General features: G+C 50.1%; 2 protein-coding genes across 2 annotated transcripts; one reads left to right on the forward strand and one right to left on the reverse strand.

Moving 5' to 3' along the window:
* Positions 1 to 1576: 1576 nt before the first annotated feature.
* Positions 1577 to 6621, reverse strand: LOC119367305 (UDP-glucosyltransferase 29-like). The gene is made up of 2 exons (XM_037632857.1): positions 6225 to 6621; positions 1577 to 2674 (listed from the first exon to the last, which is right to left on the reverse strand). Exons 1-2 carry the CDS (start codon positions 6598 to 6600, stop codon positions 1755 to 1757), a joined length of 1296 nt encoding a protein of 431 aa, XP_037488754.1. The 5' UTR covers positions 6601 to 6621; the 3' UTR covers positions 1577 to 1754.
* A 5547-nt stretch (positions 6622 to 12168) lies between these two features.
* Positions 12169 to 13819, forward strand: LOC119367306 (UDP-glucosyltransferase 29-like). The gene has a single exon (XM_037632858.1). The coding sequence runs from the start codon at positions 12241 to 12243 to the stop codon at positions 13639 to 13641; it is 1401 nt and encodes a 466-aa protein (XP_037488755.1). The 5' UTR covers positions 12169 to 12240; the 3' UTR covers positions 13642 to 13819.
* The last annotated feature ends 1161 nt before the right edge of the window (positions 13820 to 14980 follow it).

The following is a 14980-nucleotide window of genomic DNA, read 5'->3' on the forward strand; positions in this document are numbered from 1 at the left end:
ACAGACATAAACACTAACTTGTAGAGAGAGCAAATGTTATAAGGAAGACAACAAAAGGAAAATGTGCAAATGAAGTTACTCAAATAGCATTTCTGAACTTGACCATGCCATTGTATGTGCATAGAAACGAATGCAATTCTGTTCTAGATTTCGCCGGGTTCAATAACCATATCACAAACTATTGGCAACAATTTAGCTAACAGACAAAGAAACAAGTTCTATAACTTATATATGAACCGGTAGAGCTCCCTCGACGGCATTTCAATAATCCAAAAGATAATTGGACTCTTGCAAAGGTAACGACACCTGCAGCATAAAAACTTGTGTAGGGATAAATGTTGTTGATATTGCGGGAATCATCATGAAAGAGCATCTTCGACTGCAGTGAGCCGAGTCGGATGGGCGTCCTCATCAAACCCTATGGGCACTACCAAGGTTCTCTCCGTCGGCCCCAATAAACCGAGCTGAGATAGATCAATGGTGTTTCCACGCACCCAACGATCTGGGTCAGACTTCCTCTCCCACAGTTGAATGGTGCGCCCTGAAGACATGGCGAGGCCGAGGTCGCCATTCTCTGTCCGCAAGACCTGAAAGAAGGACTGCTCGGTACGTCGAGCATCCGCTGGCCGCTCAATCACGCGTAGGCTCTGCCTTTCAGTGTCAAACTCAAGGATGACACCATGATCGATCTTCCAGCAAAATGCATTTAAACCGGCTGCCCGCCCGTCCTCCTGCCAACTGTAAACATGTGAGGTGCCGACAAACCTACTCTGACGCCCGTATTGATGAACATGTGTTGTTCTATGGGCTGCTGCTCCAGTGGCCGAAACGGACGAAACGAAGGCCTATGGTAAACTGGGTCGTCGGCCCACCTACTATAGTGCTTCACTGAGGCCCAGCGCTGCGTTTAGCTGAAGCAAAGGGATCTCCATCGACGACAACCGGCCCCTACCACACCTTTATCGATCCCATGGGGCACCGCCGGTGGCTATCGTCCGAGAGGAAGGCCGCACCACTAGTCCACCATCCCTCCTCGCTCTCTCGCGCCTCACTCCACCTCTCCCAATCCCATAGGTGCACTGCATGTGGATATCTTCCTCGTTTCTCTGATCCGAAACCCTAGACTGGGGCGCTGCCGACGGATGCCGCGTCGAATCCATGGCCGACCTCTTCGTCCAGGGTACCACTTCCCCCTTGACCTCTTCTATTTGGTCCTGTCAGTGCGAGCACGCGTGTCCTTACTTGCGTGCGTGTGCTCTTAGTCTTATGTGTATATCGTCTCGGAGCTCGCCGAAGGTGAGCAACAACAACCTGACGATGGAGGAAGCCTCCGACAACGAGTCGACACACATGTCTGTGTTGTTTCATACCGGCTTCACCATAGAGCAGGCGCAGGAGAAGGAGCGCTACTACCTCGCTCTCCTCGCATCACCAGCTGACGGCGGTCTAGATCTACGACGAGCTCACGAGCGAGGAGGCTGGGACGGAGGGAATACATGTCTCGATCGGTCGTTTTGTTTCCGGCGGAAGGTCATCATTAGCGCCAAGTTACACCGGTAAACAAAAGACCTCCATGTTGCTCCATTTTACACCCATCTCAAGCACGGTCTTTGGGAGAGATTTAACCGGCAGTGCACATTTGGGGTCAAAATTGTATCCAAATAGAGTTCGGGGGTTGTCCCGTGAGGCGCATTTCGGGGTGAGAAATGGACTTCCTTCTTTCATTTTCGACCAAAACCACTTAAAAAAGTCCACTAATTTGGCACGGCCTGACCCTTGCCGCAGAGCCGCGCCATCCTCTGCAGCAGCGTCGCGATCTGCCGGCCGTCGCCGTTGTTCCGCGCCACCACCTCCCGCAGCTCCCTCGCACGGCGCCTCGCCGCCTCCCCTTCCTTCCCCTTCACAGCCGCGCGCATCGCCCGCGCCACTTCCTCCGCCGCGAACTCCCCGGACCGCTCCTGCTTCACGCGCGCGGCCGCCGCGCCCAGCTCCACCGCGAGGTTGGCGTTCAGCGGCTGGTCGATGTGCAGCGGCAGCGCCACCATTGGCACCCCCTCCGCCATCGACTCCAGCACCGAGCTCCACCCACAGTGGGTCAAGAACGCGCCGCAGGAAGGGTGCGACAGGATGCGCCGCTGCGACGCCCACCCTTCCACCACCAGCCCGCGCGCTGGCGCGAACCCCGGCGGCATGGACCTCGCCGCGCCGCGGGCGTCGTCCTCTGCGTTCGGGAACCGCACCGCCCATAGAAAGGGCACCCCGCTGAGCTCCAGTCCGCGCGCCATCTGCGCCATCTGGCGCTCCGACATGAAGTACTCGCTGCCGAAGGAGACGAACACCACAGAGCCCGGCTCCTCGCCGTCGAGCCACCGCATGATGCGCCCGCCGTCGCGCTGCTCTTCCGACCCACCGGAGTCGACGAGCAACGGGCCGGTGGGGATGATCTCCTTGCCCAAGAGCTGGGACAGGTAGTCCATGTACTTGCGTTCGATGTCAGCGCAGGTCTTGACGGCCACGAACCCGGACGAGCGCTCCAGGCTGAGCGGCAGGCGGTCGCGCTCGGGAACCAGGGCGGTGCTGTCTTCGCGGACGGCGACCAGCGCCGTGTACTTGGCATCCTCGTCAACGCCGCCGAGGCTGATGCTCTTGAACGGGAAGGCGCTGGAGGGCCGGTCTGTCAGGACCCCGACTCGATGCCACATCGATCTAGCATGTAACACCTCATATCGCTTTGCGGCCTCACGCACGGTATCCCCACGGGTGTCGCCTTACCTTTGCCCGGGACCGTTTGCGCATTTTGGCACACGTATATGATGGTGTCGCTAGCATCCATATGATAAAGAGCCCGGGCTGACATGGCTAGTCGTAAACCCAAAGTGGCACTAACTTACAGGGACAGGCATCCATGACCCAGCATCGAACGTGTCGGTCATCAGCGAGTGAATCCAGGCTGTAGCACTGGGCTAACAGGACTCTGGTGAACCGGGCTGTAGCGGGCTAACAGGACTCCGGTATTCATCGCGTGACATTTCCCCGGAGGGACAGACACAGGATCGAAGAAGGACACATGCCGGCCAGCCTAAGTGTTCCGGAGCAGTAGCAAGCTACCAGGGCTCAGTGGAAGCACTAGGAGACATTTCCCGGTAAGAGAGGCTACTAAGAATAAACAACTAGATAGTCAGATCCCACACATAGCAATACACATTACACGTACGCATAACATGCAAGTATGTGCTGTACAACATGGCATCACAGCATAACTCAACAACTCATATAGATAAAGGCTCAGAAGAGCCGTCATAGCATATATTGCAAACAGGGGTCACAAGACCCATCATACAGAGCATACAAGCAACAAGCGGAAGCATTACATGTCTGGGTACAGACATCTACAAAAGAAAAAGGCTGAAGAGCCTGACTATCTACAACATCCGATCAAGATCGTAGCTGAGGTACTAGCTACTAGTCGAAGTCCACGAGAACACTAGTAAGACCGAAGTCTCCGCTGCAAAAACATAAATAAAGCAACATGAGTACAAAGGTACTCAGCAAGACTTACATCAGATCCTATCATACATGCACTTGTATCAAGAGGGTAACGTGGGGTTTAGTTGCAGCAAGCCAGCTTTGACCCTGTGGCTATCCTGTTCTACGACTACCAGAAACTCTTGAGGTGAAACAACGTACACGAGTCCACTAATCACCACACAATACATTACTATGGATTCATCCCCGTCTCCCTACGAGAAGGCCATCCATAGCACTCACACTTGTCTTGAGCATTTTATAGTATCCACTTCAAGTTGTCTATGTACCATGTAAGCATCCAAGAAGTCCATAACCGCGGACCCGGCTATTCGAATAGATCATGTTAACCCTGCAGGGGTGTACTTCTTCACACACGCTCTCGCCACTTACCGCCATGTACACGTCATGTATCTCGGCAACCTTCAAGCGGAAGCCTGGAGAGGGTGTCGGCCACGACCTGACTAACCACACAAGACTCTAGTCCAGGTTTATCGCCTATTCGGGTTCCATCCGCAAGGAGATCCGGCCGGGGTGTCGCTTACGGCCCCAAACGATGTGTACAGGGTTCCCGAGCCCACCAACCGGGTGCCACTCGGTACACCGGGCCACGTGTGCCTAGTCTGTCCCAAGCCCACCCTGCCGGGTGCCACTTGGTAGAAAAATAGCACTACCTACAAACACCAGAAACTAGTTGCGACTCCTGGACAGAGATCAAGTTGGTTAATAAGTCGAGAGGGCTTGGAGCGCCCGGAGCCCAATGTGTGGTAGTATCGAGTCATTGGACAACATACACAGAACTCAGGGCTTAAGGACGGTTCCAGTGAGACAACCCACCCTACATGGCCTCTCACCGCTACCTTTACCAAATCGTGTTCACACACTTCACTCTCAGCATCAGAACATATCGTAACACTCCAATTCATTCCCAATGAATCAGACCTGACACAACTCTAAGCAATAGCAGGCATAGCATGGTAGGAACACATCAGTGGCTTCAATCAACTCCTACACATGCTAGTGGGTTTCAACTATTTACTGTGGCAATGACAGGTCATGCAGAGGAATGGGTTCAACTACCGCACCACAAAGTAGCATATGAATCGCTGTTGTCCTAATGCAATAACTGAGAGCAGGAGCGAGAGAGTAGGGTTTTATCGAAATGAACAAGGGGGTTTGCTTGCCTGGTAAAACAACAAGGGAGGCACTGCTTCACAGACAGGTACTCTGGAACGTCTCCGGAGCAGGACCTATCGAGAAGGAACAGTGCCGGCAATCAAAACACAATCATATGCAACAATATGATGCATGAGCATGGCATGTAAATGTGATGCTGTTTGAGCTAATGCAACTGGTAAACATTTGGTTTGAAGTCCATTTGAACCAAAGGTTCAAATGCATTTCTAAATTAGGTCTCTTATATATGCCATAAGGTGTTTTCCCATATTCAGCATGTATAAGTTAGTTTTTCATGCATGAAACTAGTACAGATAGAAAGGTTGCATTTTTCTGATAATTTTTCATATATAAATTATTTTAATCTGAGCTACGGTTGAATTGATATGAATTTTTGAAGTTTAAATCAATTTCTGGAATTTTCCTGATTTAATTAAATCCAGAATTTATATACTGCGCCAGCATGACGTCAGCACGACGTCAGCGGGTCAACGCGGCTGTCCAGGGTCAAACCTGACGTGTGGGACCCACACGTCAGTGACAGGGGGGTTAACAGGGGTTAATTTAATTTAATTAAAAGGTTAGGGGGGTCGGGCCCACTGGTCAGTGTCAGGATTAATTAACAGAGTTAATTAAATTTAAACTAATCCTAAACTAGAATTAGTCAGGGCCGGGCCCACATGTCATTGACCCAGGGGAGGTCAAACCCCCTGGTCAACCGGGGCTAAAGCGCCGGCGTTTAGCCGCCGGCGACAGCAAACGCGGCGGAGGGGCTCGGGATCGCCGTTCCGGCGATCATTCGGGCGGCGGAGACCACCCACGCGAAGCCCGCGCTCACGCGCATCCAGTGGAGCACGCGGAAGGCTGCGGGGGCGGCGGAGCTCGCCGGAGCAGAGCTCACGGCGGCGGCCGGAGTTCGGCTGTGTTCGGGGGCGCGGCTGCAGCGTGCAAACGCGCGAACCAAAGCGCTAGCGGGGCACTACGAGGTGCGGCGAGAGTGCTAGGTGCACTGGCGTGGCCGAAAGGTCGCCGGAGCAACGCCGGCGACAAGCTCGAGCGGAGGCGAGCTTCGGCCATGGCGGAGCTAAGGCCTAGACGGCGCAAACGGACACGGGGAGGAGGGGGTTCGGTGCGGGGGCTCACCGCGGAACCAGCGAGCGCGAGGGCGAGGTCGGGGATGCCCGGTAGCTCCCGAATCGACGGCGAGTACCCACGGCGGCCGGAGGCGAGGATGGCGACGGTGATGGCTCCACGGGATGCTCCGTCTTGCTTGGCTCGATGAGGAGGTAGAGGGGGTCGGCGGGGAGCGCGTCGGTGGCGAGCTGCGGCGGTGGTTCTCAACAATATTTTTAGAGGGCATCATGAGCATTTTCTTGGACCCTTTTGGAGAAATTTTTATTTGGGTCATTTTCAAAAATGATTCTGAGGGTTCCACCAATCCTCATTTCAAATTTAAATGAAATTTAAATATGATGCACAAATGGCTAGCTAGCCTAGGTCATTCCAGACTAGGGATGTGACACGGTCCGTCTTCAGGCAGTGAATGAAGAACGCCGTGGCGGCGGCGCCGCAGGTGGCGAAGTGGACCGCCGGGACGCCGCGCTTGAGGACCGGCATGAGGCGGGCGGGGAGGCCCTTGGTGGTGTGCAGCGCGGGCGGGAGGTCAGGGAGCACCGGCAGGTGGAGCTCGACGAGCCTGAGCCTGTCCGTCTGGTGGCGCGCGAGGGGTGCGAGGTTGGCCGGCGTGGAGACGAGGTGGACGACGACGTCGAGGTGGTGGTGGCCGTCGGAGGCGCTCGCGATGAGGCGCTTGGCCAGCTCGAGGTACGGGCTGATGTGGCCGTGCGCCAGCCACGGGAACATGACCACGCGCATGCGCTCGCTCTCCGCCTGCGCCATGGCGAGCTGGGACTGGGAGGAGCTTCTGATACAGAGTAGTGCTCAACAGCGAAAAAGTCTTTTAGGTTCGCGTTCCATGCACAGCGCCAATCTCGGCCGCCCGCGCTCGCATGCGGATCCACACCATCCGGACCCACAGTACAATTAAACAAGGCCCCCGCTAGGACTAGCTAGTAGCTGGAGCTATGCTAGATTCGCTCGCTTTATCCCTCGCATGCGTAGCCATGCACAGTGGACATGAATAATTCCGTGATTATCTCTCCTGCTTCACACCAGCCATCGTATTAATTCTGTGATTATCTCTCTTGCTGGAAGTAATTCAAACGCCATGCAATTAAAATATCATGTTGTTTAAATTGTGCTGAGATAGTTCAAATTTGAACGTTCTTTAAATAGTTTCAAAGAGAACCAAACTTTGTTAAATTGGTAGTATATGAACTTTGCCATGAAAAATAGAAGAACTTTTAAAAAATTCTGGCATAGCTCGCAACTTTTGAAAAATAGGCTAGAGAACTTTACGTGCGCGTTTTTGGAACTTCATCGCCAAAACTCAAAGAACGTTTTGTTTTTATATTTTTTTCAAAAGTCCTTCTATTTTTATTGCAAAGTTTAGATACATCATTGTAGAGTTCTTTAGGAATTTATACTTGTGATGATTTTTTAGCCCTTATACTACATAATTAGTTTTGTCATGCGTTAACATGTAATAATCTTACAGTAATCAGCTACATTAATTATGCATACCATATAAAATTAAAAACCTTGGCCCGTCACCTAAACAATAGTATGGGTGGGAAAAGAGCGCAGCGCATGCATGCATAGGAGTAGGACCTAGCAAGAAAAGAAATTCATAGGCTGTACTAATAGTTGATGCATGGCTGCACATGTGTGGCTGATAATCCTACACCTACGAAGCGGCTACGAAGACGGAAAACCCCATTCGCCGCTCACTGCGGCGAAGTATCGAGGATTCGCACAGGGCAAGCTTGCTTGGGACAGGAGATGGGCCGGCCCAGTTCAAGTTTACACAGTATGTCCAAATCTGAATCCCAGTTTTTTCCTGTGTATTCTGTTTTTTCCGTTTTCCTTTTCCTTTCTTCTTCTTCTTTTTCTGTTTCTCCTTTTCTTTTTCCTTTTTTTTTTCTAGTTTTCTTTTTTCTTCTTCTTTTCGTTTTTAGTTATTTCTGTTTTTTTTTCTTTTTCCGATTTTTCTGTTTGTTTTCTTTCATTGGTTTTTTGTTTCTTTTTCCTTTCCTTATCTTCTTTGTTTATCAAAAGAATTTCAAAATATTCAAAATTTGTTCGTGTTTCCATAAAATGTTCAGGTTTCAAAAAAATGTTCGCAAGATTCAAACATTGCTCTCGTTACACAAATAGTTGAAAAGTTTCGAAATGCAGAAATGTACCGGATTTCAATTTTTTGTTCCCGTTTTCATAAAATGTTCGCGCTTCCAAATTTGTTCAGGACATTTCAAAATTGTTCTCCATTTCAAAAAAAAAATTCAAGATTTAAAAAATGTTCGTGCTTTAAAAAATTGTTCTCTCCTCCAAATATGTTCTGGATTTTTCAAAATTGTTCTCGTTTCAAAATTAGTTCTCAAGATTAAAAAATGTTTGTGCTTTAAAAAAATGTTCGCACTCCCAAATTTGTTCTCCGTTTCAAAATTTGTTCTCAAGATTCAGAAAATGTTCGTGCTTCCAAATTTGTTCTCCGTTTCAAAATTTGTTCTCAAGATTCAAATAGTGTTTGTTCTTTAAAATTTGTTCTCCATTTCATAAAATGTTTGAACCATTTCAAAAAATATTTGTCATTTAAAAAAACATGTTTTACAAATTTGTTCTTGTTTCTCGAAAATCTTCTGGAATTTTCAAAAACTGTGTGTAATTCTAATTCTTTTTATGTAATTGAAAAACTATTTCGAAATCTGAAATTTTCCAAAAAATTGTTCGTGTTTTCTAAAATGTGTGCAACAATTGAAAAATCTGTACACTACAGCAATATGATCCTGCAAATCTGTACGTTATACTTTCACAGTATATTCGCCTTTAAAAGTGGTGCTCGCATGTACTTAGCATGAACTCCCAGATGGTGTGGTGGCTAGCATCTCGCGTAATGAACTGTCTGGCGTGAGTTCGATCCCTAGCCACTACACTTTTACTTCTTTTTGGGGATTTTTTTCGCTATACATGGGCCGGCCCAGTCGGAGCACTCCTGTGCGGGCGGCCGACTGTTTGCCGCAACGAGCGGCGGATAGGAGCTCCCTACGAAGACCTACGTAATATTCCAAACTATAAACCTATCCGGCCCCCTGATTTCAACCGGGGGTGGGCCCCTCCCCACCTATCGATCCAAATGTTGCCTCAAAAAAAAACCTATCGATCCAATAAGCCCTCTCCACGATGCTAGTTACGTAGAATACGTAACAGATTTTATGTAAGTCTAGCATTGTTTCATGTGTGGCCCTAGCCGATTAGACCACATGCATGATGATCTGCAGCCGGCGGGCGCGTGGATTTATAGGCGAAGTTATCCGCGAAGGCGCTGACCGTCGGCGTACGTACGTGCAGAGAGCTCAGTGAGCGATCGCCGTGCGCAAGCTCCCCGCAGGTCGGGGGTTGCGGCGTCAGCATGGGCGGCGAGCGGAGTCACGGGCTGCGTGAAACCACGGCTTCCGGACTTCTGGGGCACATAAAAGCCAGAAGTCGCTAGAGTTAGAGAAGAAATTGGCTAGAAACGAGCCTGAAAAAGCTAGCGCTTCTTTTTTTCCCTAAGTTTTTTAAGAATTTTTATCTATTCATCTTTAATCATGGCAGTATAACCAATATCAGAAATAATAGAAATTATATCGTGATCCTTTGACCACCTAGCGACGACTACAAACACTGAAGCGAGCCAAAAGCGCACTATCCTCATTGCCTCTTCCTCGACAGAGCCAGACAAAACTTGTTGTATAGACAATCAGGAAGTTGTCATGCTAAACCTCCATAGGAACAATGCAGCATTAAGCAGCATCTGCCGCCGACGAAGGATAGATCCGCCGGAGACACACCTTCACACACCCATGGATGACGCTAGACACACTGTCGAAACGGGGCTAGGCGGGAAAACATTATCCTGTATTCAGGGAGCCACCGTCATCTCATCTTCCTGAGCAGGACACAAACCCTAACAAAACAAGAAGAAATGACTAAAAACAAAGCCCTCCCACTGACAAGGGCAGAGATCGACCACGCTGCCATGACCTTAAGGCCACGGGAGACGAGGCGGACCGATGATGATGTCGGCGAGAGACAGGGACCCCTAGACTTTTCTTGGGGAGAGGTTCAAGATTTACGTAAGCCTTTCTAAGCTATTATTATTATGATGATATAAGAGAACTAATTCTTTTCTAATCAATTTCTTGTGTAATATTTGAATATTCTTTCATTCCAATGTAAAAATCCAAAAGGGTTTCTATTTACAGAAGTGATGACCGAGAACATCACATGGGAGAAGATGTCAAATAAACGGTTATTTGTAACTTTATTGGTACGAGATGGCAAATCCAGCCTTTTTTGCCACAATTTTTCTTCTCTGCTGAAATTGTCATACCATACAACTGAATTTACCATCTAAAATGTTCGTAATTGAGGTGCCCTCCCGGCAAACGTTCACCGACTATTCAGTCCTTCTATTTAATCGTGAAATTAAAAAGGACATACAGAAAAGGGTTTTTGGAGTAATTTTTGAAAAAAGGGAAAGAGCTATAGCAACTTTGGCATTGTTGTAATACTCACAACATATGAAATGTGTTTGAAATGTATTATATATTTATTTAAGGATGTGGAGGCTTCATGCAAACACATTACCGTCAAAACGGCAGCCCTATAACTTTTGGATTCCTATATTGACTGAATTTCAGATTTGGGAGGTCTTTCGACCGAACATTTCGTTCGCACTCGATGGGGAGTAGATCGAACGAATTCCGTTCGATGAAAAAGAAGCCACAACGCGACCCCCGCCCCCCTCCTCATCACGATGAAACTTCCCACTTGAACCATCCCAACCAGACCTCCCCTCCATGTCGACATCCGTGACGCTATTAAAACACAACACGTGGCAAAGGAAAAATGGCCCAAGATGATGTTATGGGTTAAGAACTACTACGATCTTAGTTGTAATGACTTGTATCTTTAACTTAAGAACTGCTATGTTAAGTTAAGAATTGCCTTGTCCCAGGTTATGATGCCACACCGTCTTCAAAGAAGAAGATGCACGAGGGTGGGCACGATCTTCACGGTGTATGGTCGATGAATGGAGGGGATAACTAGCTGAAGCCGCCGAAAAACAGAAAAGAAGAGATTATGACCTGACCAAACATTGTTTCGCTCGAAGTCGGAATAATGTTTCTTCAACAGCAAACTTGAGTTCTGAAAATATTTAGCAAGTTGGGATATCTAAACTCGTCAAAACATTATTTTGTTAGGATTGGAACATAGTTTCTTCAGCATATGACTTATTTCCTCATGAACTCCCAACTTTGTGTTCTTCATCCTAAAACATGGTTTCTGCACGGATTGAAAAGGTTGTTGGCTTTCTTCCACATTGCACTTGAGTTCAACTGACAACAAATGTGGTAAAGGCACAACCATGTTTTCAAGGTCATATGATAAACTCAAATTAGCGTTCACCCTAGGTTCTGTACCACACTCGATAAAGCAACACAACAGGAGCCCTACCGCGCTAGCCTCGGATATCTTCCCTCAAGCATGTTGGATCTGCTTCAAAGATAGCTCGCTATAGAGGTATCGCTGAGAGGACTTAAACCCTGGCTCCAGCATGTTGCAAACATACCTTCGTATAGGAGTGGATTTTTAGCCCTCGGGCTCCATGGAGCCCGAAAATTTCAAAAATAATATTTTTAGGTTTCGAAAAGAAAATCATTTTTTAGGTTTAAAAAGAATCATCTTTCTAGGTTTAGAAAAACTTTAAAAATAAATATACAAGTATTCATAGATGTATACTCGGCGTGTGTGAAATTTCATTCACAAAAATACGTATTGGTGTGAGCTGTTAAAAATCATGTACTTTTTGTGTGAACAGTACATGTGCTAGAAATATGTGATTTTGTCAACAAAAAAATAGCTTGCACAAAACAGTATTTCGCCATAATATTTTGCAACAAATAGTGTACATTCATATATATGTGTGTATTTTTTTTCTAGTTTTATTACGGACCTATGGTCTGGAGCATGCTCCAGTAACAAAAATCGAGTTGTGCGCCGTCATAGATCGAGTCACACAGGCATCTCGAACGTGATGGAAGAACCCGACACGCGCCTTGCGTCCCCGGCGGCACGTGGCCTGGGAAAAGTGACTCCGCGCGCCAGACACGATGACGACGCAGCCCATGACCTCCCGGCGGCTTGCGCGCGGCGCTCGCTCGCTGAGCTCCCTGCACGTACGTACGTACGTACGTACGTCGATGGTCAGCGCCATCGCCGATCCAGACAGGATTACTCCGATTATAAATCCACGCGCCCCGAAGGCCGTAGATCACATCAGACATCAAACAGCACGAAGAAGAATTCCAGCCAGCTGTACTGAACCAGTAGATCCTCCTAGGCCCCACTCACTCACCGACCCACCCACCGATCGCCATGGCGCAGGCGGAGAGCGAGCGCATGCGCGTGGTCATGTTCCCGTGGCTGGCGCACGGCCACATCAACCCGTACCTCGAGCTGGCCAAGCGCCTCGTCGCCGCCAGCCCCGACGACCACCACCTCGACGTCGTCGTGCACCTCGTCTCCACCCCGGCCAACCTGGCGCCCCTCGCGCACCACCAGACGGACAGGGTCAGGCTCGTCGAGCTCCACCTCCCGGCGCTCCCCGGCCTCCCGCCCGCGCTGCACACCACCAAGGGCCTTCCCGCGCACCTCATGCCGGCCCTCAAGCGCGCCTGCGACCTCGCCGCGCCGCGCTTCGGCGCGCTCCTCGACGAGCTCTGCCCGGACATTGTCGTCTACGACTTCCTCCAGCCGTGGGCGCCGCTCGAGGCCGCGGCGCGCGGCGTGCCTGCCGTCCACTTCAGCACCTTCAGCGCCGTCGCCAAGGCATTCGTCGTCCACTGCCTCAAGAATGAACGGACCCCCAGCGCCTTCCCGTTCGAGACCATCAGCCTCGGCGGCGCCGAGGAGGACGCCAAATACGCGGCGCAGCTCGTCTCCCGCGACGACGGCACAGCCGAGATCCCCGAGCGCGACCGCCTGCCGCTCAGCCTGGAGCGCTCCTCCGGGTTCGTGGCCATCAAGACGTGCGCTGACATCGAGCGCAAGTACGTGGACTACCTGTCCCAGCTCGTGGGCAAGGAGGTCGTGCCCACCGGCCCGTTGCTCGTGGACTCCGGTGGCTCCGACGGGAAGCGCGACGGCGGCCGCATCATGAAGTGGCTCGACGGCAAGGAGCCGGGCTCCATGGTGCTCGTCTCCTTCGGCAGCGAGTACTTCATGTCAGACCGGCAGATGGCGCAGATGGCGCGCGGGCTGGAGCTCAGCAGGGTGCCCTACCTGTGGGTGGTGCGGTTCCCGAACTCGGAGGACGACGCCCGCGGCGCCGCGAGGTCCATGCCGCGGGGGTTCAAGCCGGCGCGCGGGCTGGTGGTGGAAGGGTGGGCGCCGCAGTGGCGCATCCTGTCGCACCAGTCCTGCGGCGCGTTCCTGACCCACTGCGGGTGGAGCTCGGTGCTGGAGTCCATGGCAGCGGGGGTGCCGATGGTGGCGCTGCCGCTGCACATCGACCAGCCGCTCAACGCCAACCTCGCGGTGGAGCTGGGCGCGGCGGCCACGCGCGTGAAGCAGGAGCGCTTCGGGGAGTTCAAGGCGGAGGATGTGGCGCGGGCGGTGCGCTCGGCTGTCAACGGGAGAGAACGGATGGCGGCGGGGCGCTGTGCGAGGGAGCTGCGGGAGGTGGTGGCGCGGAACAACGGCGACGACCGGCAGATCGCGACGCTGCTACAGAGGATGGCGCGGCTATGCGGCAAGGGCCAGGCCGTGCCAAATTAGTGGGATTTTTTTATGAACGTATTTTCAACTGTTGTTTTAGTCGAATAAATAAGACAGTCGGGCCCAGTGGCTGTCACAGCCCACCTGTACCTTTTTTTTTAAAAGGCAAACAACCCATCTGTACATGCCGCTCGGGCTGCCCGGGCGACTGGTTTCGGCCTTTCCCGAATGAACTAATTTCGACCTCTTCAGTTTCCTTCAAGAAAAAATCGGCCTTTTTGAAATAACAACAGTCTGATATATTCTACCAAAAGCCCATCAGGCTAAATACTCCCGTGAACCAAGATAAACTACACGCTAAGAATGCCAGAAGTGGAGTGATAAAGGCAGAGATACTGTGCTCTTGCAAGACACTTCGACGCAATTTTGGACGGAGGGAGTACAAGGTAACTTCATATTTATGGACGTGTCTGGCTGCTCCCTAGCGTTTTGTGGCAGCCATCCAAATATAGTAATTTTCTGTCCCCCGTCCAGGATAGGAAAGCGCTGGTCCCCCTTCCGATTCCCGCGTCCAACCGACGAGCGAACAAACTCGCCTGGTCCTCCCCTTCCCCGGTCCCTCCCCCATCCCTGGGCGTCTCCTTTTCTCCTCACCTAACCCCAACCCCATCTTCTTCTCTCCCAAGCTAAAAAGGACAGCACGCCCCTTCCCCTCGTCATTTCCAGATCCACAAAACCTTGACAACCCTCCAATGACGGCTCCATTAGGGTTTTTTATGTAGGCAAATCAAGGGAGTTCGTTCCAGATTACCTAGCAAAAGGCAAAAAAAGCACAAGACAAAAGGTTAGATTTACATCACTTCCAGATCCCTCCTCTTTCCCCATATTTGTACAAGGCTGCAGTTATGCAACAAAATTGTGTAAAAGATGTGGGAAAGATGTGATGTTAAGCATGTTTAGTCTGATGTTTAGGCAAGTTCAGCCCTCCTGTTTATGGGCAAACTCAGTAGTACTGTGCACACCTAAAAGTGATAGTTTTTGCCAATTTTCACATTCTATTTGCAAATTCTGTTGCACATGAACACATTGTAAGCTGTAAGCAAGTGCTGATAGTATTGCTGGGACAAAATATCATGCCCTTAAGCAAAAAATCTGACTGAGTAAAAACAATGTTTATAAGAGGATGAAAAATAGTGCTATCATGATCATTATCTATTTACAATGTGTTCTAATTCTGTTTAATTGCTTATGAAAATGTTCTTGGCAAATTAGAAATCCTGTTTGAGCAAAAACTGTGCTTTCATGAGGCAACTAAGTATAGGGGATGTACACAACTTTGGAAACTTATGACATGGCAAAACATGAACCCCTTTGTAACTTATAAGATGATGAACACTGA

The sequence above is a fragment of the Triticum dicoccoides genome, chromosome 2B (assembly GCF_002162155.2).
Source record: "Triticum dicoccoides isolate Atlit2015 ecotype Zavitan chromosome 2B, WEW_v2.0, whole genome shotgun sequence".
Classification (NCBI taxonomy): domain Eukaryota; kingdom Viridiplantae; phylum Streptophyta; class Magnoliopsida; order Poales; family Poaceae; genus Triticum; species Triticum dicoccoides.

What these genes read in the sequence shown, in the direction of transcription:
- LOC119367305 (XM_037632857.1), bottom strand. Translation starts at nt 6,600, where the DNA reads ATGGCGCAGGCGGAGAGCGAGCGCATGCGCGTGGTCATGTTCCCGTGG. An exon ending in TCACTGCCTGAAGACGGACC is followed by an intron (nt 2,675 to 6,224) that starts GTGTCACATCCC and finishes GGGTCCTGACAG; the next exon opens with ACCGGCCCTCCAGCGCCTTC.
- LOC119367306 (XM_037632858.1), top strand. Translation starts at nt 12,241, where the DNA reads ATGGCGCAGGCGGAGAGCGAGCGCATGCGCGTGGTCATGTTCCCGTGG.